The sequence below is a fragment of the Gadus chalcogrammus genome, chromosome 6, assembly GCF_026213295.1.
Source record: "Gadus chalcogrammus isolate NIFS_2021 chromosome 6, NIFS_Gcha_1.0, whole genome shotgun sequence".
Taxonomy (NCBI): Eukaryota; Metazoa; Chordata; class Actinopteri; order Gadiformes; family Gadidae; genus Gadus; species Gadus chalcogrammus.
Genome location: NC_079417.1, coordinates 5,467,088 through 5,483,627, shown reverse-complemented (window position 1 = coordinate 5,483,627; position 16,540 = coordinate 5,467,088). Strand labels below are relative to the sequence as shown.

General features: G+C 47.8%; 1 protein-coding gene across 1 annotated transcript in view; it reads left to right on the top strand.

Moving 5' to 3' along the window:
- abca2 (ATP-binding cassette, sub-family A (ABC1), member 2) overlaps window positions 1-16,540 on the top strand; it is a 57,200-nt gene that overhangs the window by 11,711 nt on the left and 28,949 nt on the right. Inside the window, 12 exon segments of the mRNA XM_056593025.1 lie at window positions 1,810-1,903; window positions 5,698-5,809; window positions 7,773-7,930; window positions 8,983-9,104; window positions 10,593-10,721; window positions 11,012-11,188; window positions 11,828-12,058; window positions 12,425-12,852; window positions 13,627-13,786; window positions 14,571-14,699; window positions 15,216-15,383; window positions 16,348-16,444. Coding sequence (XP_056449000.1) covers window positions 1,810-1,903; window positions 5,698-5,809; window positions 7,773-7,930; window positions 8,983-9,104; window positions 10,593-10,721; window positions 11,012-11,188; window positions 11,828-12,058; window positions 12,425-12,852; window positions 13,627-13,786; window positions 14,571-14,699; window positions 15,216-15,383; window positions 16,348-16,444 — 2,005 coding nt within the window.

Here is a 16,540-nt window from a genome sequence, read left to right as displayed (position 1 = left end):
GTGTGTGTGTGTGTGTGTGTCTCATGCACGCACCATTCATGGGATGGATGGTCTCAAATGCTCCATTTGTCTGCAAAAATGTGTGTGTAGGATTGTGTGCGAGTGTTGTTGTCAATTGGTACAACATAAAGTCATGGTTTCTGTATGGTGCTTCTGTCATCGTAGACAGGAGGAGGTGGGCAGGGGGGGGGGGGGGGGGGGGGGGGGGGGGGTCTTTGTGTATTGTCAGCGCTGTCAGTTTGAGAAAGGGTCCGTTTGTCTGTCAGGCCTCATGCCCTTGGGTGAGGGGGGACGGTGTGGGGGCAGAGACTCAGTTTACAGCACTCTTTGTGTACTATCCTTCTGTCTCTTCCATCTCTTTATCTCCCTTATGCCTCTCTCTCGTCTCCCTGTCCATGTGTATCTCTTTCTCTCTCATGTCTCCCTCCGCCATTGGTCTGTCCCTATTTTCTCTGTGTACATGTATCTACTCTATTATTCTCACTTATTCTTTTGGAATTAAGTTTTATAAAAGTTGCTTAAAGAGCCTGATGCTGATGAGTCCATTGTGAGGGATAATTAGTTTTTCATGCTGAAATGTTCTCTTTTAAAGAAAAATTGGTCCATGATATTTAGCCACTGACCTGCTTTGTTTAAGTGCTAATTAAACTGTCAATAAAACGAAAGTCCATGAGGTTCTACACTTTTCACACTCTTCTCGTTCATTATCTTTTCTTTGCCGTTACTCTCCTCCTATCTCTCCTCTCTTCCATTCTCTTCTGTTCTCTCTCAGTCATTTGCTGACCATCCATTTTATTGATTGGCTAATTGAGTGCTTACTGAGAATATGTTTCATGGATTGTGTGCGTGCGCATTTGTTGTGTTGTTAAGCTCATTTGATTATTTTACTTGCAAATTTTAACCGCAAAAAGGATCAGAGTGTGAGTGAATGAAGCGTGATGCTGGGTCGTTGGTCGTTGGTCGTTGGTCGTTGGTCGCTGAATGCTTGAAGTCATGAGACTTCTTGATATCGATCCACTTTGGATGGCGACCGATGGTTGAACCTGTAAACACAAGATTAGCTTTTATTCATTCACTTTTCTTTGCAGGCAAAGCGTGAGGAAGATACTGCATGTTTAGCACAATGGACCGGTTTAACTGATCAATACATTGAACAGATCAATACTTGGATTCCTATGTTCTGTTGAACAGGCAGGGGTCTTGTACTGTGTTTGCTATACCTTACTGTCTATACTGTATACTGTCTTTGTATATACACTTATATATCATGTTGCTTTTTTCCATGTATCATACTGTTTACCATGTACCGTATATAAAGTACTTTATTTGCAAGTCAAATCAGTACTAGCTTCATTGTCCACCATTAAGATCACACGATTGTAGTCGTTTATCCAAAGCGATGTAGAGCTAAACACATTTCAGGTACCTTATCATTACATCAACATTGAGGAGTAGTGTATCTTGATCAAGAAGGCCTACAGGCAGACTGTGACAACGGGGGATCGTGGCATGGAACCCAGGCCCCTCCAAGTTGAGCTCCAGTACAGGCTTAGTACCTGGGCAGGTTGACTGAAATGGACAACGCAGACTAACTATGGTCGCATTTTGTTTTTCCCATCTTTCTCACCTGGCAAACCTCCATCCCTCCCTCCCTCCCTCCCTCCCTCCCTCCCTCCCTCCCTCCCTTCACCCTGCCTTTCTCGTTTACTTTCACATTTACACCCTTTTTTCATCCAACCTTACCTCCTTTCCACCCTCCCTCCCTCCCTCCCTCCCTCCCTCCCTCCCTCCCTCCCTCTCCCACTCCAGTGGGTGCTGGCATTTGAGATCTTCATCCCGTTGGTCCTCTTCTTCATCCTGCTGGGCCTGAGGCAGAAGAAACCCGCCATCCCTGTCAAGGAAGGTAAGTGGTCCTGACCGAAAATAAATAACCACACCCAAAGAATTAAAATGTCCCCCAGCAAAGACCCTCCTCTCAGTGTCTCCACCGGGACAGCCCCTCAGCTCCACCGGAGATGTCAGCGTAGTGTGGAGCTGTCCATTCGCCGGGGAATGGCCTGGATAATGTTCAACTGATGCTTCTCCAAGAGACCGGCTTCGTCCAAACTAAAGAAAGCTTAAATTCTCGTTTGCAAAAGCTGCAGCGTCAACCCACGGCATATTCTCATCAACGATTGATTTTCTGGCGTTGTGAAATCAAATGTAATTCAATCAAATATAAATTAGTTTAAATGCAAGTTGAAGCGACTTGCTCCAGCGCTCCAGCCTGTATTGGCCTTCCAGTACTGGGAGAGATTGGCTCCTCACGCTCAGCTGCCACGGTACACAGATTTGTGGCTTTGCTAATCCACAGGCGTCACATTTTTTCATTTGTGGTTGTTATTTTTTTTGTTTGCTTTTCATTGTGGTCTGGGCTAAGGTGTGTCCTTGGTTGCCTTTATTTGTCATGCGTAGTCCTGAGCTGATGTCTCTATTGAACCATTGTATTATTGTTGCTGCCTGCTCCTAATGTTCTTTCATTTTTGCATTGAATTGCATCCAATTTATTTTGAAACATTTCTTCTCTGAATTTGTTCTCTCCCAAACTCTTTGTCTTTCTTCCTGCTGATGTCCTTCTCATGTCTCCACTCTTGGCCTCCTTTGGTCTGTGCATGATGCATGTTTCTCTGTGTCTTGGATACAACAGTGTGTAAGTTTGCCAAATTACTTTCGTTTTTTTGTCCTTGCTTTTCTTATGATATCCCTTCTGACTAACATATTACCAACATGAAATTATTGGATTACCTCACTGGGGATGTCTTGATCAAATTTTCAAGATGTGTGTTTGTGTGTGTGTGTGTGTGGCTGTGGATGTGGATGTGTTTGTGTGTGTGTGTTCCACTCTCCCAAAGTGTTGAAGGTCGCATACTGGTCATTTGCTTTCACTGGTTGTTTGGCAGGGGGAAATCAGAACCTGCTAACGCCTAGTCGATCCGTGTAGTGTACACTTTCTTAGCTAGAAGGGCCTGCCGGTAATCCTACACAGCACATTGGTTGAGTGGAAGGCACTGGAGACAATCTGGGAGCGGTTGGTTTAGAAAAACGTTAATCCTCCCCTTTTCCCTCATCTTTCATGAGTAACCACAGTGTATAACCCAGCACACAGCTATGGAACAGCCCAACATAGACAGTTTCTCATTATCTAAATGGCAATCCTTATGATTTGCTTAGATGTTTGTGTTAAAATAACATTCATCCTGAAACCGAATCACAGTAAGATCTGTGCATGGGCGAAACACTAAGCTTCTTAAATTATAACAAAATAAATATATAATTATGTGCGCTCCTAACCTGTGTGTGCATGTATCTCTGGTGTTAATCTTTTTTAAACTAAAGCCCTTTCTGAAGGTTTCTGATCGATCACAACGCCATGCATTCATCATTCCCATATTATGTTTCGCAATACACTCCTATGCTTCTTGATGGAAAAAAACACTAGATCCCCTTAGCATATTGGCAAAACAGAGTGGTCACGTGACAGTCACAGTCACATGGGTGTTCTGCTTGAAGGGTGCTCTGGGAAGCGGGTGATAAGGAAATTAGACAGGGACGCAACCTTTAACAAGACAAGCACACTCAACCAAGACAAGCACATTACTTTAGAGACCCTTATTACCCATAAGCCTGTCTGCCTGCCTAGAGCAACGCCCAATGCACCAGACGACGCTCGGGGAATACGGAGAATGTATTCGGGCAAAATGAGATGAGGTTACATTCGAGCAAAGTAGTGCAGATATTGGTTGGCTGCCAAGACAGGTGTTTAGTTAAAGGTCCAGGATTATGATGCACCGTTCACATGAATTCAGGCCGAAGGTAGATGGCAGACAGACAACACCTTTTGGGCTACACAGGGGGAAAAACAAACAAATGTCCGGCGGAATGGCAGGAGAGCTAAACGAAAAACAAAAGCCGATAAGTTGCTGTGGTGATCGTTTACAAAGAATGTACTGTCGCAGATGACAGCAAAAAGTCAAAATACTGTAGCTTTGGAAAGGAATGCTGTCTGTCGCTACTGCTGCCAGGATTTAATGCCAGCCTTACCTCATTTTATCGTCCTGCTATTGTCCAATAAAACGATATCCAGTTTGCCGTCTCCGGTACACCTGAATCCATTTGAAAGCAGTATTAATCTTGGACTGAGGAAAATGGTCAGACTTTTATTTTTATATGGTAAACATCTAGTGGCATCAATTTGCATCTGGAGCATCATGAATGTTGGGCCAGGGAAGAACCGAGGGCCCGCCCTTTATTAAACACATACTGTTAGGGGCTTCTCGCATTTATGGACAGGGGAGTGCAGTGAGATACTAAAGTCACCAAAGTAAAGATTGCGGTACAGGGGAAATGACGTGGAGCTTTGGGCCGCAGGTTGGAAATGTGCTGTCCACATGGTGAGCGCTTCAGTGCCGGTTCCCTTGTCTTATAGGGAATGTAAGAGGATGTGCTAAACTCAGGAAATGATAGACGGGGACAGCTAGAGTCAGCATTTCAATCCCAGATCCGGTTTCAGCATATAATCTATTTAAGGTACAGGATGGCAGTTTGTTTCATCCTAAGTATCCTGTTGAAAATCTGTTTTTTATTGTCCGAGCAGACAGAAAGTATCCACACAGCTGAGCAATAAACGGACAAGTTAGGCTGCAGTTGGTTGCATGTATGGTAGTATGTACATTTATACGTAGATAAATTGATGGAGTACCGATCGGGGGATTGAGTTACCTAGAAGACGGTGAACAAGTTGTTCACCATCCTCATGCGTTCTTTATAAAACACGTGGTCACATTAAGCACATATGTACAGGCACATCCTTTATCACACCTCCTCCCTAACAGCTGGGTTTCAGTGTCTTTATCTCAACCATTTAGGGAGAAATTACAGAAGGATAAGAGAGAACACTAGATCTCTCCCCATTCTCTGGATGGATAGATCCACAGTCCACATCCCATAACCAAACCACTCTGGGTGGCTGATGGGCTTTTCAAAGAGGCTTGTTTGCCAGGGGAATTGTGGTCGTTAAGCAGCCCAAACCGGCAAACTGTACTTCCCGTTTACCTCCCATTTGTCGACAGCTGACGAAAATATGAGGCCATTTTGTGCAACAGAAAGATGAAAGCAGGTCGTTATTACTGACATCTGGCCATCCGCTCTGACTATTAGCTGATTCACCAGCCCTCTCACTCTCTCTCCCTCTTCCTCTCTCACTCGCTGGCTTCCACTCTCTTTCACTCTCTCTATAGCTCTCTCTCTCTCTTGATATTGCACTCTTTCTATTTAATGGTTCTTCTCTTCCAACTCCCCCTTGTAAATTAGTCATCCATTTCATCCATCCACTGTTGTGTGTGTGTGTGTGTGTGTGTGTTTGTGACGGAGTTACTAGCATCAATGACTAATGATTCTTATTTTCTCTGGCGAGCTTCTATATTACATCATATCTCTCTGTTCATCACCTAGCCATTTTACTTCTTATTTCTCCTTCCTGTTGACAACTTCTACTGTCACTGACCATCAAAATGGCCACCGTCCTTTCCAACTCCTCTCAAACCATCTCTGACAACCTTCAACCTCCATGTCGGTTGGATGGGCCTTTTTTTTCTATCCCCTCTCTTCTTCCTAACCTTTGACCTTCGACCTTTAACCCCGTGCCGCGACCATGGGCAGCCTTCTACAGCGCGGCGCCCCTCACCTCGGCGGGCATCATCCCCATCATGCAGTCTCTGTGCCCCGACGGACAGAGGGACGCCTTCGGCTTCCTCCAGTACAGCAACTCCACGTGAGTTAACCACACACAGAGTTAGGTAGTGAGTTAGTGTGCCTGCATTACAACTACTACACGGCTTAGTTAGGCTGTTGGTGTTCCTCCGGCACAACAGCTGCACGTGATTTAACCACGTAGGTTGGTTAGGTAGTTAGTTAACTTGTATGTTCATGTAAACAGACTAGTGTTCATTTGTTTGTACCTGACAAGTTTCGACTACTTCCTGCTGTCTTCTTCAAAAGCGTCAGCTGTTGCTGCGACACGTGTTGTGTCAGCTGATGCTAGAGACACATGACGCTTTTGAAGAAGACTGCAGGAAGTAGACGAAACATGTCAGGTACAAACAAATGAATACTGGTCTGTTCACATGAACATACAAGTTAATATATCAAGTTAGGCTAAATTAACTTTTTTGAGTTATGAGGTAGTTAGTTAGTTAGTGTACCTGCTTAACGATAACCAAGTTAAAACCACAGGTTGGTTGGTTGGTTAGTTAGTTACAGGGACAGTAAGTGTCCCTGTAGTGCAACCACTCTGCTTGATTTAACACCACGGGTCAGTTTGTAAGTTAGTGTCCCTGAAGTACAACAACTAGTTGAACTACAGGGACTAGTTTGCTGAGAGAGACTGTGTGTGAAAGACAAATTAAGTAAGTGAGAAAGCAAGTGGGCTGAGTAAGTAACTGACCGCCTGTTGCAGAGTCACCCAGCCGTCGAGGGAGGGGAGTTAGTTAATATCAAACTGACCGCCTGTTGCAGAGTCACCCAGCCGTCGAGGGAGGGGAGTTAGTTAATATCAAACTGACCGCCTGTTGCAGACTCACCCAGCCGTCGAGGGAGGGGAGTTAGTTAATATCAAACTGACCGCCTGTTGCAGAGTCACCCAGCCGTCGAGGGAGGGGAGTTAGTTAATATCAAACTGACCGCCTGTTGCAGAGTCACCCAGCCGTCGAGGGAGGGGAGTTAGTTAATATCAAACTGACCGCCTGTTGCAGAGTCACCCAGCCGTCGAGGGAGGGGAGTTAGTTAATATCAAACTGACCGCCTGTTGCAGAGTCACCCAGCCGTCGGGGGAGGGGAGTTAGTTAATATCAAACTGACCGCCTGTTGCAGAGTCACCCAGCCGTCGGGGGAGGGGAGTTAGTTAATATCAAACTGACCGCCTGTTGCAGAGTCACCCAGCCATCGAGGGAGGGGAGTTAGTTAATATCAAATTGACCGCCTGTTGCAGAGTCACCCAGCCGTCGAGGGAGGGGAGTTAGTTAATATCAAACTGACCGCCTGTTGCAGAGTCACCCAGCCGTCGAGGGAGGGGAGTTAGTTAATATCAAACTGACCGCCTGTTGCAGAGTCACCCAGCCGTCGAGGGAGGGGAGTGAGTTAATATCAAACTGACCGCCTGTTGCAGAGTCACCCAGCCGTCGAGGGAGGGGAGTGAGTTAATATCAAACTGACCGCCTGTTGCAGAGTCACCCAGCCGTCGAGGAAGGGGAGTTAGTTAATATCAAACTGACCGCCTGTTGCAGAGTCACCCAGCCGTCGAGGGAGGGGAGTTAGTTAATATCAAACTGACCGCCTGTTGCAGAGTCACCCAGCCGTCGAGGGAGGGGAGTTAGTTAATATCAAACTGACCGCCTGTTGCAGAGTCACCCAGCCGTCGAGGGAGGGGAGTGAGTTAATATCAAACTGACCGCCTGTTGCAGAGTCACCCAGCCGTCGAGGGAGGGGAGTTAGTTTGTAAGTGTCGCTCTATATGAATATCAAACTGTCCGCCTGTTGCAGAGTCACCCAGCCGTTGAGGGAGGGGAGTTAGTTAATATCAAACTGACCGCCTGTTGCAGAGTCACCCAGCCGTCGAGGGAGGGGAGTTAGTTAATATCAAACTGTCCGCCTGTTGCAGAGTCACCCAGCCGTCGAGGGAGGGGAGTTAGTTTGTAAGTGTCGCTCTATATGAATATCAAACTGTCCGCCTGTTGCAGAGTCACCCAGCTGTTGGAGCGGATCAACGAGGTGGTGGAGCAGAACCAGCTGTTTAGCTCCCAGCGACCCGGTCTGGTCCAGGAGATGGAGGCCCTGCAGCAACACCTGGACAGCCTGAGGACCTCCCCCCCCGACCTCGACCGCAACCACACCCAAGGTGATCTCCTTCGGGGTCGTAGTCGTGGTTACATCTTCCCCCCCCCCCCGCTGTTGTGTGTTTTGCCTCAAACCTTCGAGCCAAACCCTCTGACCCCGCCTGCAAAGAACAGCGCCCCTTCCATTGAGTTCAATAGCTTTCATTAGTAACAGGTGTGACGCATCAACGCCTAATCAGCAGGTGATAGGCTGAACCAAATCAGCCAATTACGCCGTCTACCCACTGCACCGTCCGTCAACTGATGGCGGAAGGCGTGGCTGACGGATGGGGGGGGTAGTCTTTGCAGAGGCATGCGTCAGCCAAGCCCGAGCATACGCGATCTGATTGGATGACGGATCTGTCGCTGCCTGAAAAGTTGAAAACTTTTCAACTTTCTTGACGGAGCCGATGGATCCAACGGAACGGATGGATCCACTATGCATTGCATTTCTGCCCCACTCAAAGTCAATGGGATGAGGGATGCAGTGGGCAAGAGGGGTAAAAGGTTATGCACACAGTAGCATGCGTTTAGAGAGTCCCCTAATGTAATCTAATGTGGTGTTGGGGTGTGGCTCTCCTTTTAAGGCAGCATCTTCTGTTCGGCTGTGGCTGTTCAGGTATTTTGCCTGTTGCCCCTAGCAACTAGCCCGTCTAGCTTTGTCTGGCACTGTCTCTTCTTTGATTCGGTTTAGTTCAATTGTTTTTTTTATTTCATTTTAAGGCCCGTTTATGAGCGTCTGGGTTTAAGTCCAGCTCCATGAATCTGATTCGTGCAATATCGATGTGTACTCTGGACAGTGATGTTGTGTTGTAGAAAGTGAGGGAGGGAGGGAGGGAGGGAGGGAGGGTGAAATTGAGGGAGAAAGAGAGAGAGCGAGACAATCAGATGGATGAGAGAGAAGAGGAGAGGATGGGAGAGAAGAGATCAATTTGTTGGTTAAACAATGAACATTTTACAGTCAATCCATGCATTTAGGATCAACGCATTATAGCTGTGTGTGTGTGTGTGTGCGTCTGTGTGTGTGTGTGTGTGTGTGTGTGTGTGTGTGTGTGTGTGTGTGCGCGCGTTCCAGGCTTCACTCTGTCCAGTGTGTTGCGGAACCAGTCGGTGTTCCAGAGGTTCCTGGTGAGGAACCTTTCTCTGCCAGAGGACGCCGCCCACCTGCTGCTGACCACGCCCATCAGCCTCCAGGAGGTCAGCTGACGCACGCCTCGTTCACTCTCCTCACCATCACTCACTCTCTACCTCCACCTCAACACTCACTCCTCATTCATGTACTTTATTGATCCCAGGCAGGATATTCGGGTTCAACAGCAGCTAGTGCACTACCGAGAAATGAATTAAAAACATACATCTGACTAAATCCACCTTCACCCCTCGCTCTCTATTTAGCTCGCTCTCTCTCTCACTCACTTACTCACACACTTTTTTTCCTGCAATCCAACACAGACTCTCAGTAAATCAGAGACTTTCCTCACTGTTATCCACACCATACTGTGGACCAAACCCTACTGTAGTATAAACCCTACTGTAGACCAAACCCTACTGTAGACCAAACCCTACTGTAGTCCAAAACCCTACTGTAGACCAAACCCTACTGTAGACCAACTCACTACTGTAGTCCAAACCCTACTGTAGACCAAACCCTACTGTAGACCAAACCCTACTGTTATCCACACCCTACTATAGACCAAACCCTACTGTAGTATAAACCCTACTGTAGACCAAACCCTACTGTAGACCAAACCCTACTGTAGTATAAACCCTACTGTAGACCAAACCCTACTGTAGACCAAACCCTACTGTAGACCAAACCTACTGTAGTCCAAAACCCTACTGTAGACCAAACCCTACTGTAGACCAACTCACTACTGTAGACCAAACCCTACTGTAGACCAACTCACTACTGTAGTGCAAACCCTACTGTAGTGCAAACCTTACTGTAGACCAAACCCTACTGTAGTCCAACTCACTACTGTAGACCAAACTCTACTGTAGTCCAACTCACTACTGTAGACCAAACCCTACTGTAGTCCAACTCTATTCTGTAGCCCAAACCCTACTGTAGTCCTACACACTACTGTAGTCCAACATTCTACTTCGGTCCAACGCCCTGCTGTAGTCCAACGCCCTACTGTAGACCAAACCCTACTGTAGTCCAACTTACTACTGTAGTCCCACATCCTATAGTCCAACTCACTACTGTAGTCCGACTCACTACTGTAGTCCAACATCCTACTGTAGTCCAACTCACTACTGTAGCCCAATATCCTACTGTAGTACAACACCCTAATGTAGTCTATTATGTTGAAATAAGATGAAATTGATGCCCTGCCTTCCTCAGATAGCCATATCGTTTTTGGTGCTGCCAAGGAGCTCAGGGTTGCACGCACACACGCGCACAGGCACACATTTTAAATTAGGATAATACATCTTTAAGCTCATTCAGCTTTAATTCTTTATTATTACTTGGCCGTGGGCCCCATATAATATCTATTCACACACACACACACACACACACACACACACACACACACACACACACACACACACACACACACACACACACACACACACACACACACACACACACACACACACACGTGTGTGTGTGTGTGTGTGGACAAAAAATGCAGAAGCAGCCAAGCACTCTACATCTCTCTGTCCCTGTGCACTCGGCAGGTCTACAGCCTTGTCTTTGGCTCACATCCCAGAGACACCCGCACCCAGGCCCCAGATCAGGTCCAGACCCAGACCCAGGGCTCCAAACATAGCGGAACCAAGGCTGGGGAGGGGGTCCTACACCTGGAGGTACTCTAAACGCACTCGCTCAATCCAAGGAACCGACCGATTTTCCCTCTCATAAATGAAAAGCACCCATAATTGTGCAGCTCAATCATGGCTGCCAACCCTATAATTGATTGACACCAAAGCAACACAGATTTTGCACAGACAAATTGTGATCCCATCTCCCTCTCTCTGTCCCCCTCTCCCTCGCTCTATCCCTCTCTCGACCTTCTTACTCTCTCCCTTCCGCTCCGTCTATAACTCGCTCTCGCTCTGTCTGTCTCTGTCTCTCTCTCTTTGATCCTCTACCACAGCAGAGGTTGCTGGGGGGTCTCCGGGGTCTAGACGGGGGTCTGCTCGACAAGGCCCTCAGGGACCCTTCGGGAGCGGCCCGCGATCGGCAGGCTCTGGTCAGGCTGCTGTCCCAGACGCTGGGGCTGGTGGGCGGGGAGGCCCAGCGCTACGCCCCTCAGGAGCTCCAGCAGGTGGAGGTAGGGGCGGCGTCATCCCAGGTCCGGCAGTCTTATGTCAGTGCACGCCTTCTGGGGAGAGCCGGGCAACCAAGTGCTGCAAAGGGGTGGGGCTGGGTCTTGTTTATGTTTTGTAACGGACATGTTGTACCAAAGAGAAGCATTGGAGCAGTTTAGGAAGCTCTCCTCAACAATTCTTGTACACGCTGATTGATTTGAATCTTTTACAGAAACGTTTTCCTCTGCTGTTCGTCAAACACGTGCTAAGAGATCCACGCTGTTCGTCAAACACGTGCTAAGAGATCCTCGCTTCGAGAAACAAAATTGTTAGAAACAAATATGAAGCGAAAAGAATGTGAAATGCCTCGTTCAACCAGATTTTAGATTCTCTCCCATCAGATATTAATCGTCTGACTTGTGAGACTACGGGCAGTATTGTGTCTACCTCTGCATGACACAATTTGACATCGGAGCGCTTATCTATAATCAGGAAGTCCCTTCCCTGATTGGTTCGGGGAATCCGTCTTGCGTGTCAATCTCAAGCCTGTCCTGAGAAACGTACGGCGGGAGGCGATGTTACTTTGGTTGCTAAGTTGCAAAATCGTACACCCTCTCTCGCACTTTGCAGCTCTCAAATCTTAATGACTCTAACTCCCCCAGGGTGTGATTCTCACCGGAGCCATTCTCGAAGTCCTGACCTGCGGGGAAGGCGGAGGAGGCGGGAGCAGTGAGCTAGCCAGGCTCCTATTGGTCCCTGAGAAGCAGCAGTCGCTGCTGGCAGGCTATCGCAGCATCCTCTGCGCCGGCGGGGCGGGGCAGCGGAAAGAGCGGTTTGGAGCACTTAGCCAGGTCCTGCGGGAGCAGCTGAAGACTCAGAGCGTGATTGACAAGGTAATGTTTGTGTGTGTGTGTGTGTGTGTGTGTGTGTGTGTGTGTGTGTGTGTGTGTGTGTGTGTGTGTGTGTGTGTGTGTGTGTGTGTGTGTGTGTGTGTGTGTGTGTGTGTGTGTGCTTTTGTGTGCATGTTCATTGTAATTTTGGTTTTTAGTTGCAACTCTCAACTCTCACTTAATGTAACTCTTCCAATAGTCTTATTCCACCAACTGTACAAGAGGTTCATGAATGATAAGTATACTAGTAATGAATAATTAGCATACTTCAATGTTGTATGAGTCTCAGGACATTGAAGGATACTTCCATTGCATAAAACGAGGCAGAAACGAGGGTTGAAGTAACAGTCGAGTGTCCCCTCCACCCAGCTCCACCTCTTCAACTCCTCCTCGTCGCTCCCCCGCACGCGGCTGGCCGTGCTCCTCAAAGACCTGGCCTACGTGGAGCAGCTCCTCAAGGACGTGGCCCTGCTCTCCGGCCTTGCCCGCCTCCTGCCTCAAGGTGCCTGCGCGGGCCGCGCGCCTCCACCAGGCCACGCCCCTGCCTCCAACGTCACCACCTGGCCGCCCAACTCCACCGCCTGGGGAGGCGGGATCGGTCCTAACGCCACGGACACGCCCCGGGGCGACGGCGTAGAGGCGGAGGGAGAGGGGAAGGAAGGGGACGGCCGGGGACCAGAAGGCGGGCCGGAGAAAGGGAAGGAGAAGGAGGAGCCCCAGGCAAACCCCAGGTCTCAGTTCTCGGCCTTCGTGCAGCTGTGGGCGGGGCTGCAGCCCATCCTGTGTGGGAACAACAGGTGAGGAATGACACGGTTGCACATTTTTTAATCGACATGGAGTCTGTGATACATCATTCCTGATCCCTATGGCCACTTTGGCCCTATGGCCTATGACCTGTTTTTATTTATTTAGATTTCGCAGCATTCTACTCGCTACTCGCTTTTTTGGGTTCCCAGCCTCCCTTGTAGGTCGCTATCAATTAAAGCGTCTACTTCATGACATTGAAGTAAAACAATTTGGGCTGTTTACTATTTAGCCAATTATTTGAAGCCACTTACAATGGATTAGAAACATGTCCCTAAGGAGCAGGTAGGAGAATCTTGCTCCAGGATGCCTACAGGTAGACTGTGTTGCTGTAGAAATATAAACCAGTCCATTCCGGCTGGAAGTCAAACACCAGAGCCATGACACTTTCCTGGGCCACGGTCCAGATATCAATCATGCCCCTCTCTGATAAGCAGTTTATGTGCAGATATGCTGAGACACATCTCAGAGGACACAGAGGATCAAGTTTCAACACAGAGTGCGCTGAAAGATTACTCCTGGAAACTCCAGGTTCAAGATGAAAGCCACACAGTGTTTTACCTCCAGTGATGAGTGATTGCTTTTGCTTCTGGAATGCGCTCATTAGCAACATGGTTGTTTTGGAATACTGGGGGTGGGTTTTCTCGACCCGTTTCTCTGTGTGTATTTCATCTCTGCTTTAACGAGGCGCCATAAAGTCAGGGAATAAAAGGAAGAGAAGCTAAGCCAAATGGACCATTAACATCCTCTCCTACTCTATCCGCCAGGATCATCGAGCCCGAGGCGCTGAAGCAGGGGAACATGAGTTCTCTTGGCTTCACCAGCAAGGAACAGAGGAATCTAGGCTTACTGGTGCATCTGATGACTACAAATCCCAAGATCCTCTATTCCCCAATCGGTTCTCAGGTGGATAAAGTCATTCAGAAGGCAAGTACGGGCAGTGTTGTGGGTGCTCCGGGAGAGCTCTCTGCTTATTAAGCCTCTATCACACATATTTCCAGGTCAAATACTGTGATAAACTTTCAGGCACCACTACTATGTTTCTTTAGTATTCACACAGGAAGTTACGTTCTGGAAAATGTCTGTCCCGCCCCTTTCACACATGGCACACAACAGTGCCGGAGTGGATGGGAAAAGGGGAAGTCCAGCAGATGGGGGTAATGCAACACTTGTGGATGCCAGCCGCCATTCAAATCTCAGAATGAGAGAAGCGTCCTCTAGTCTAAATCTGCTTGTTCACTTGTAAGCAAACAATATAAACTGTGTTGATGAATCACTCGACAATCATTGACACATTAGGATTAAAAGTCAGGATTCAAATACATAATCAGAGTCTTTGTCTTGGGTTTGTTTGCCCAACGGGAAAAGCGTCTTACGTCAGATAGACCGAACACTTTAAGTGCCTCTCCTTGCAATGTGACTGCTTTCATTCACCACTCAGCTGTACCAGAAGTGATCCCAACATGTCAGAAGAATCTCTGATTTCCTCCATCTGATTTCAGTCCCTTTTCTCATTCACACATGAGCCCATGCAGGAAAGGTTCTGGAACATTCCCGGGCTAGACTGCATGTGTGTTTTGTTTACACCTACCGTACATTTAAGCTGTACTGTCTATTCAGACTACTTCCAAGTCCTTATGGTATGCACCATTGCGTCATCAGTACACCACATGGAGACCTAAATCCTCTGTACGTTTGTAACCCACGCCAGGCCAATGAGACGTTTGCGTTCGTGGGGAACGTGACGCACTACGCTCGGGTCTGGCTCAACATCTCTGCCCAGCTCAGGACCTTCCTGGAAGACGGACGTATGCACGACCACCTGGCCTGGCTACAACAGGTGAATAATCGACCCAGTTCAGATCCAAAAGTGTTTATAGAGCACATTCAGAATCAACCAGCAGTGACCAAAGTGCTGGATAAATTCATGAGGTAGCTAACTGCAAAAATAAGCTAACGTCTCCCCCATGGCAACATCTCAGATGTTGCCACTCCTCCCACATGGTAACTCCTCCCACATGATAACATCTCAGCCATGCTAATAACCTCTTCCACATGGTAACCCCTCCCACACGGTAACATCTCAGACATGGTAATTACCTCTTCCACATGGTAACTCCTCCCACACGGTAACATCTTAGACATGGTAATTACCTCTTCCACATGGTAACTCCTCCCACACGGTAACATCTCAGACATGGTAATTACCTCTTCCACATGGTAACCCCTCCCACACGGTTCTGCTGCCAGGGGTTGTAGATGGATGATGATGTACTGGAAAATGTACTGCGTTTAACTAAATTAGCTTCACTACCAACTCACCTTAACCCTCTAACCAACTCCCTTCTGCCCCCAGCTGACCCAGGAGCTGCAGGGCAACCCAGAGCTGCTGAACTCGACGGACAGTGTGCTGATCCAAGGTCTGCTGGAGGGAAACTACACCCTCCCGAACACCACCACTCTCGTGGAGCAGCTGGACACTATCGACAACGCCGCCTGTGGCTGGACGCGCTTCATGTCGAAGGTCAGTCCCATCCATGGCCAGTCCAGCCGACTTTGTTTGAATAGCTCGGAAAGGTGCTCTAGGTGACAGTCCTGGGCCATAAAGAGAGAGCAGAGGAGTGAGCCTTCGTTTAACTAAGCAAACAAACGAAAACGTCCCCTCTCTAACAGTCTCAAACCTCCTTTACCGGACAAATATATAATATACTGTACTGTATATACTTTATTATTCATATTTTAATATATCATACAGTATTTATATTGATATTACAGAGGTGAAACTATAGCGCTTGTCATCCCAACCCCCAAATGCTTGTCTCAGTCTGTACTCTTTAATAACTTACTATTCCCGCTGAGGTCAACATGGTAATGAAGCAATAATGCTAAAGACCGTTCCTTAATGACCTGTACTGTGATCACTATACGGCAGGAGCCCACTCAACTTGACATTATCATTATTAAAATAGGGAATCAGGTCATTATGGGCAGAGAGAAGTTTGAATTTTAATCAAGCAAGTGTAGTTGAACATTTCAAATGGTGTCGTTTAAGGTCAGCAATGCTAACAGGTTGAGTAAGTAGGCTAATGCTAATGCTAATGCCGACCACAAGCCTATCAGTGCTGCGGGGGGGCGGGAGTGGACGCTGACAGCCCCCCGGACGTTCAAGGTCATACGTCCCGCTCCTGCTCGCTGTGTCGGGACTGATGCCAGTTAACTCTGTGGCCAGGGTGGGACTGAGCAGAGGAAGAGTATCCTATTGATCCCGGAGAGAACGGCTAGCTGCGTGCTACGACAACACCAGCTCTGAAGACTCTCAGGCAGCAGCTCAGCATTGAGCTAAAAATAGCTGCTCTGGTCTTCAGAAGTCAATGTGTTTCTTTATTTTTTACCTCCCATTTCCAATACACATACACGCGCACACATCTACACATATGTATTAACGGATGCATACGTGCACACATAAACGTGCACACACATGCCTGCAGGTGAGCGTGGACATCTTCAAAGGTTTTCCCGACGAGGACAGCATTGTGAACTACACCCTGAACCAGGCCTACCAGGACAACGTCTCCGTCTTCGCCAGTAAGTCCCGTGAGCTCTCACTCTCGGGTCTTGTGGTCATCCTTTTTGAATTTTATTTTGAATCCAATGAGATTTTTCACCCCTTCACCTCCCTTG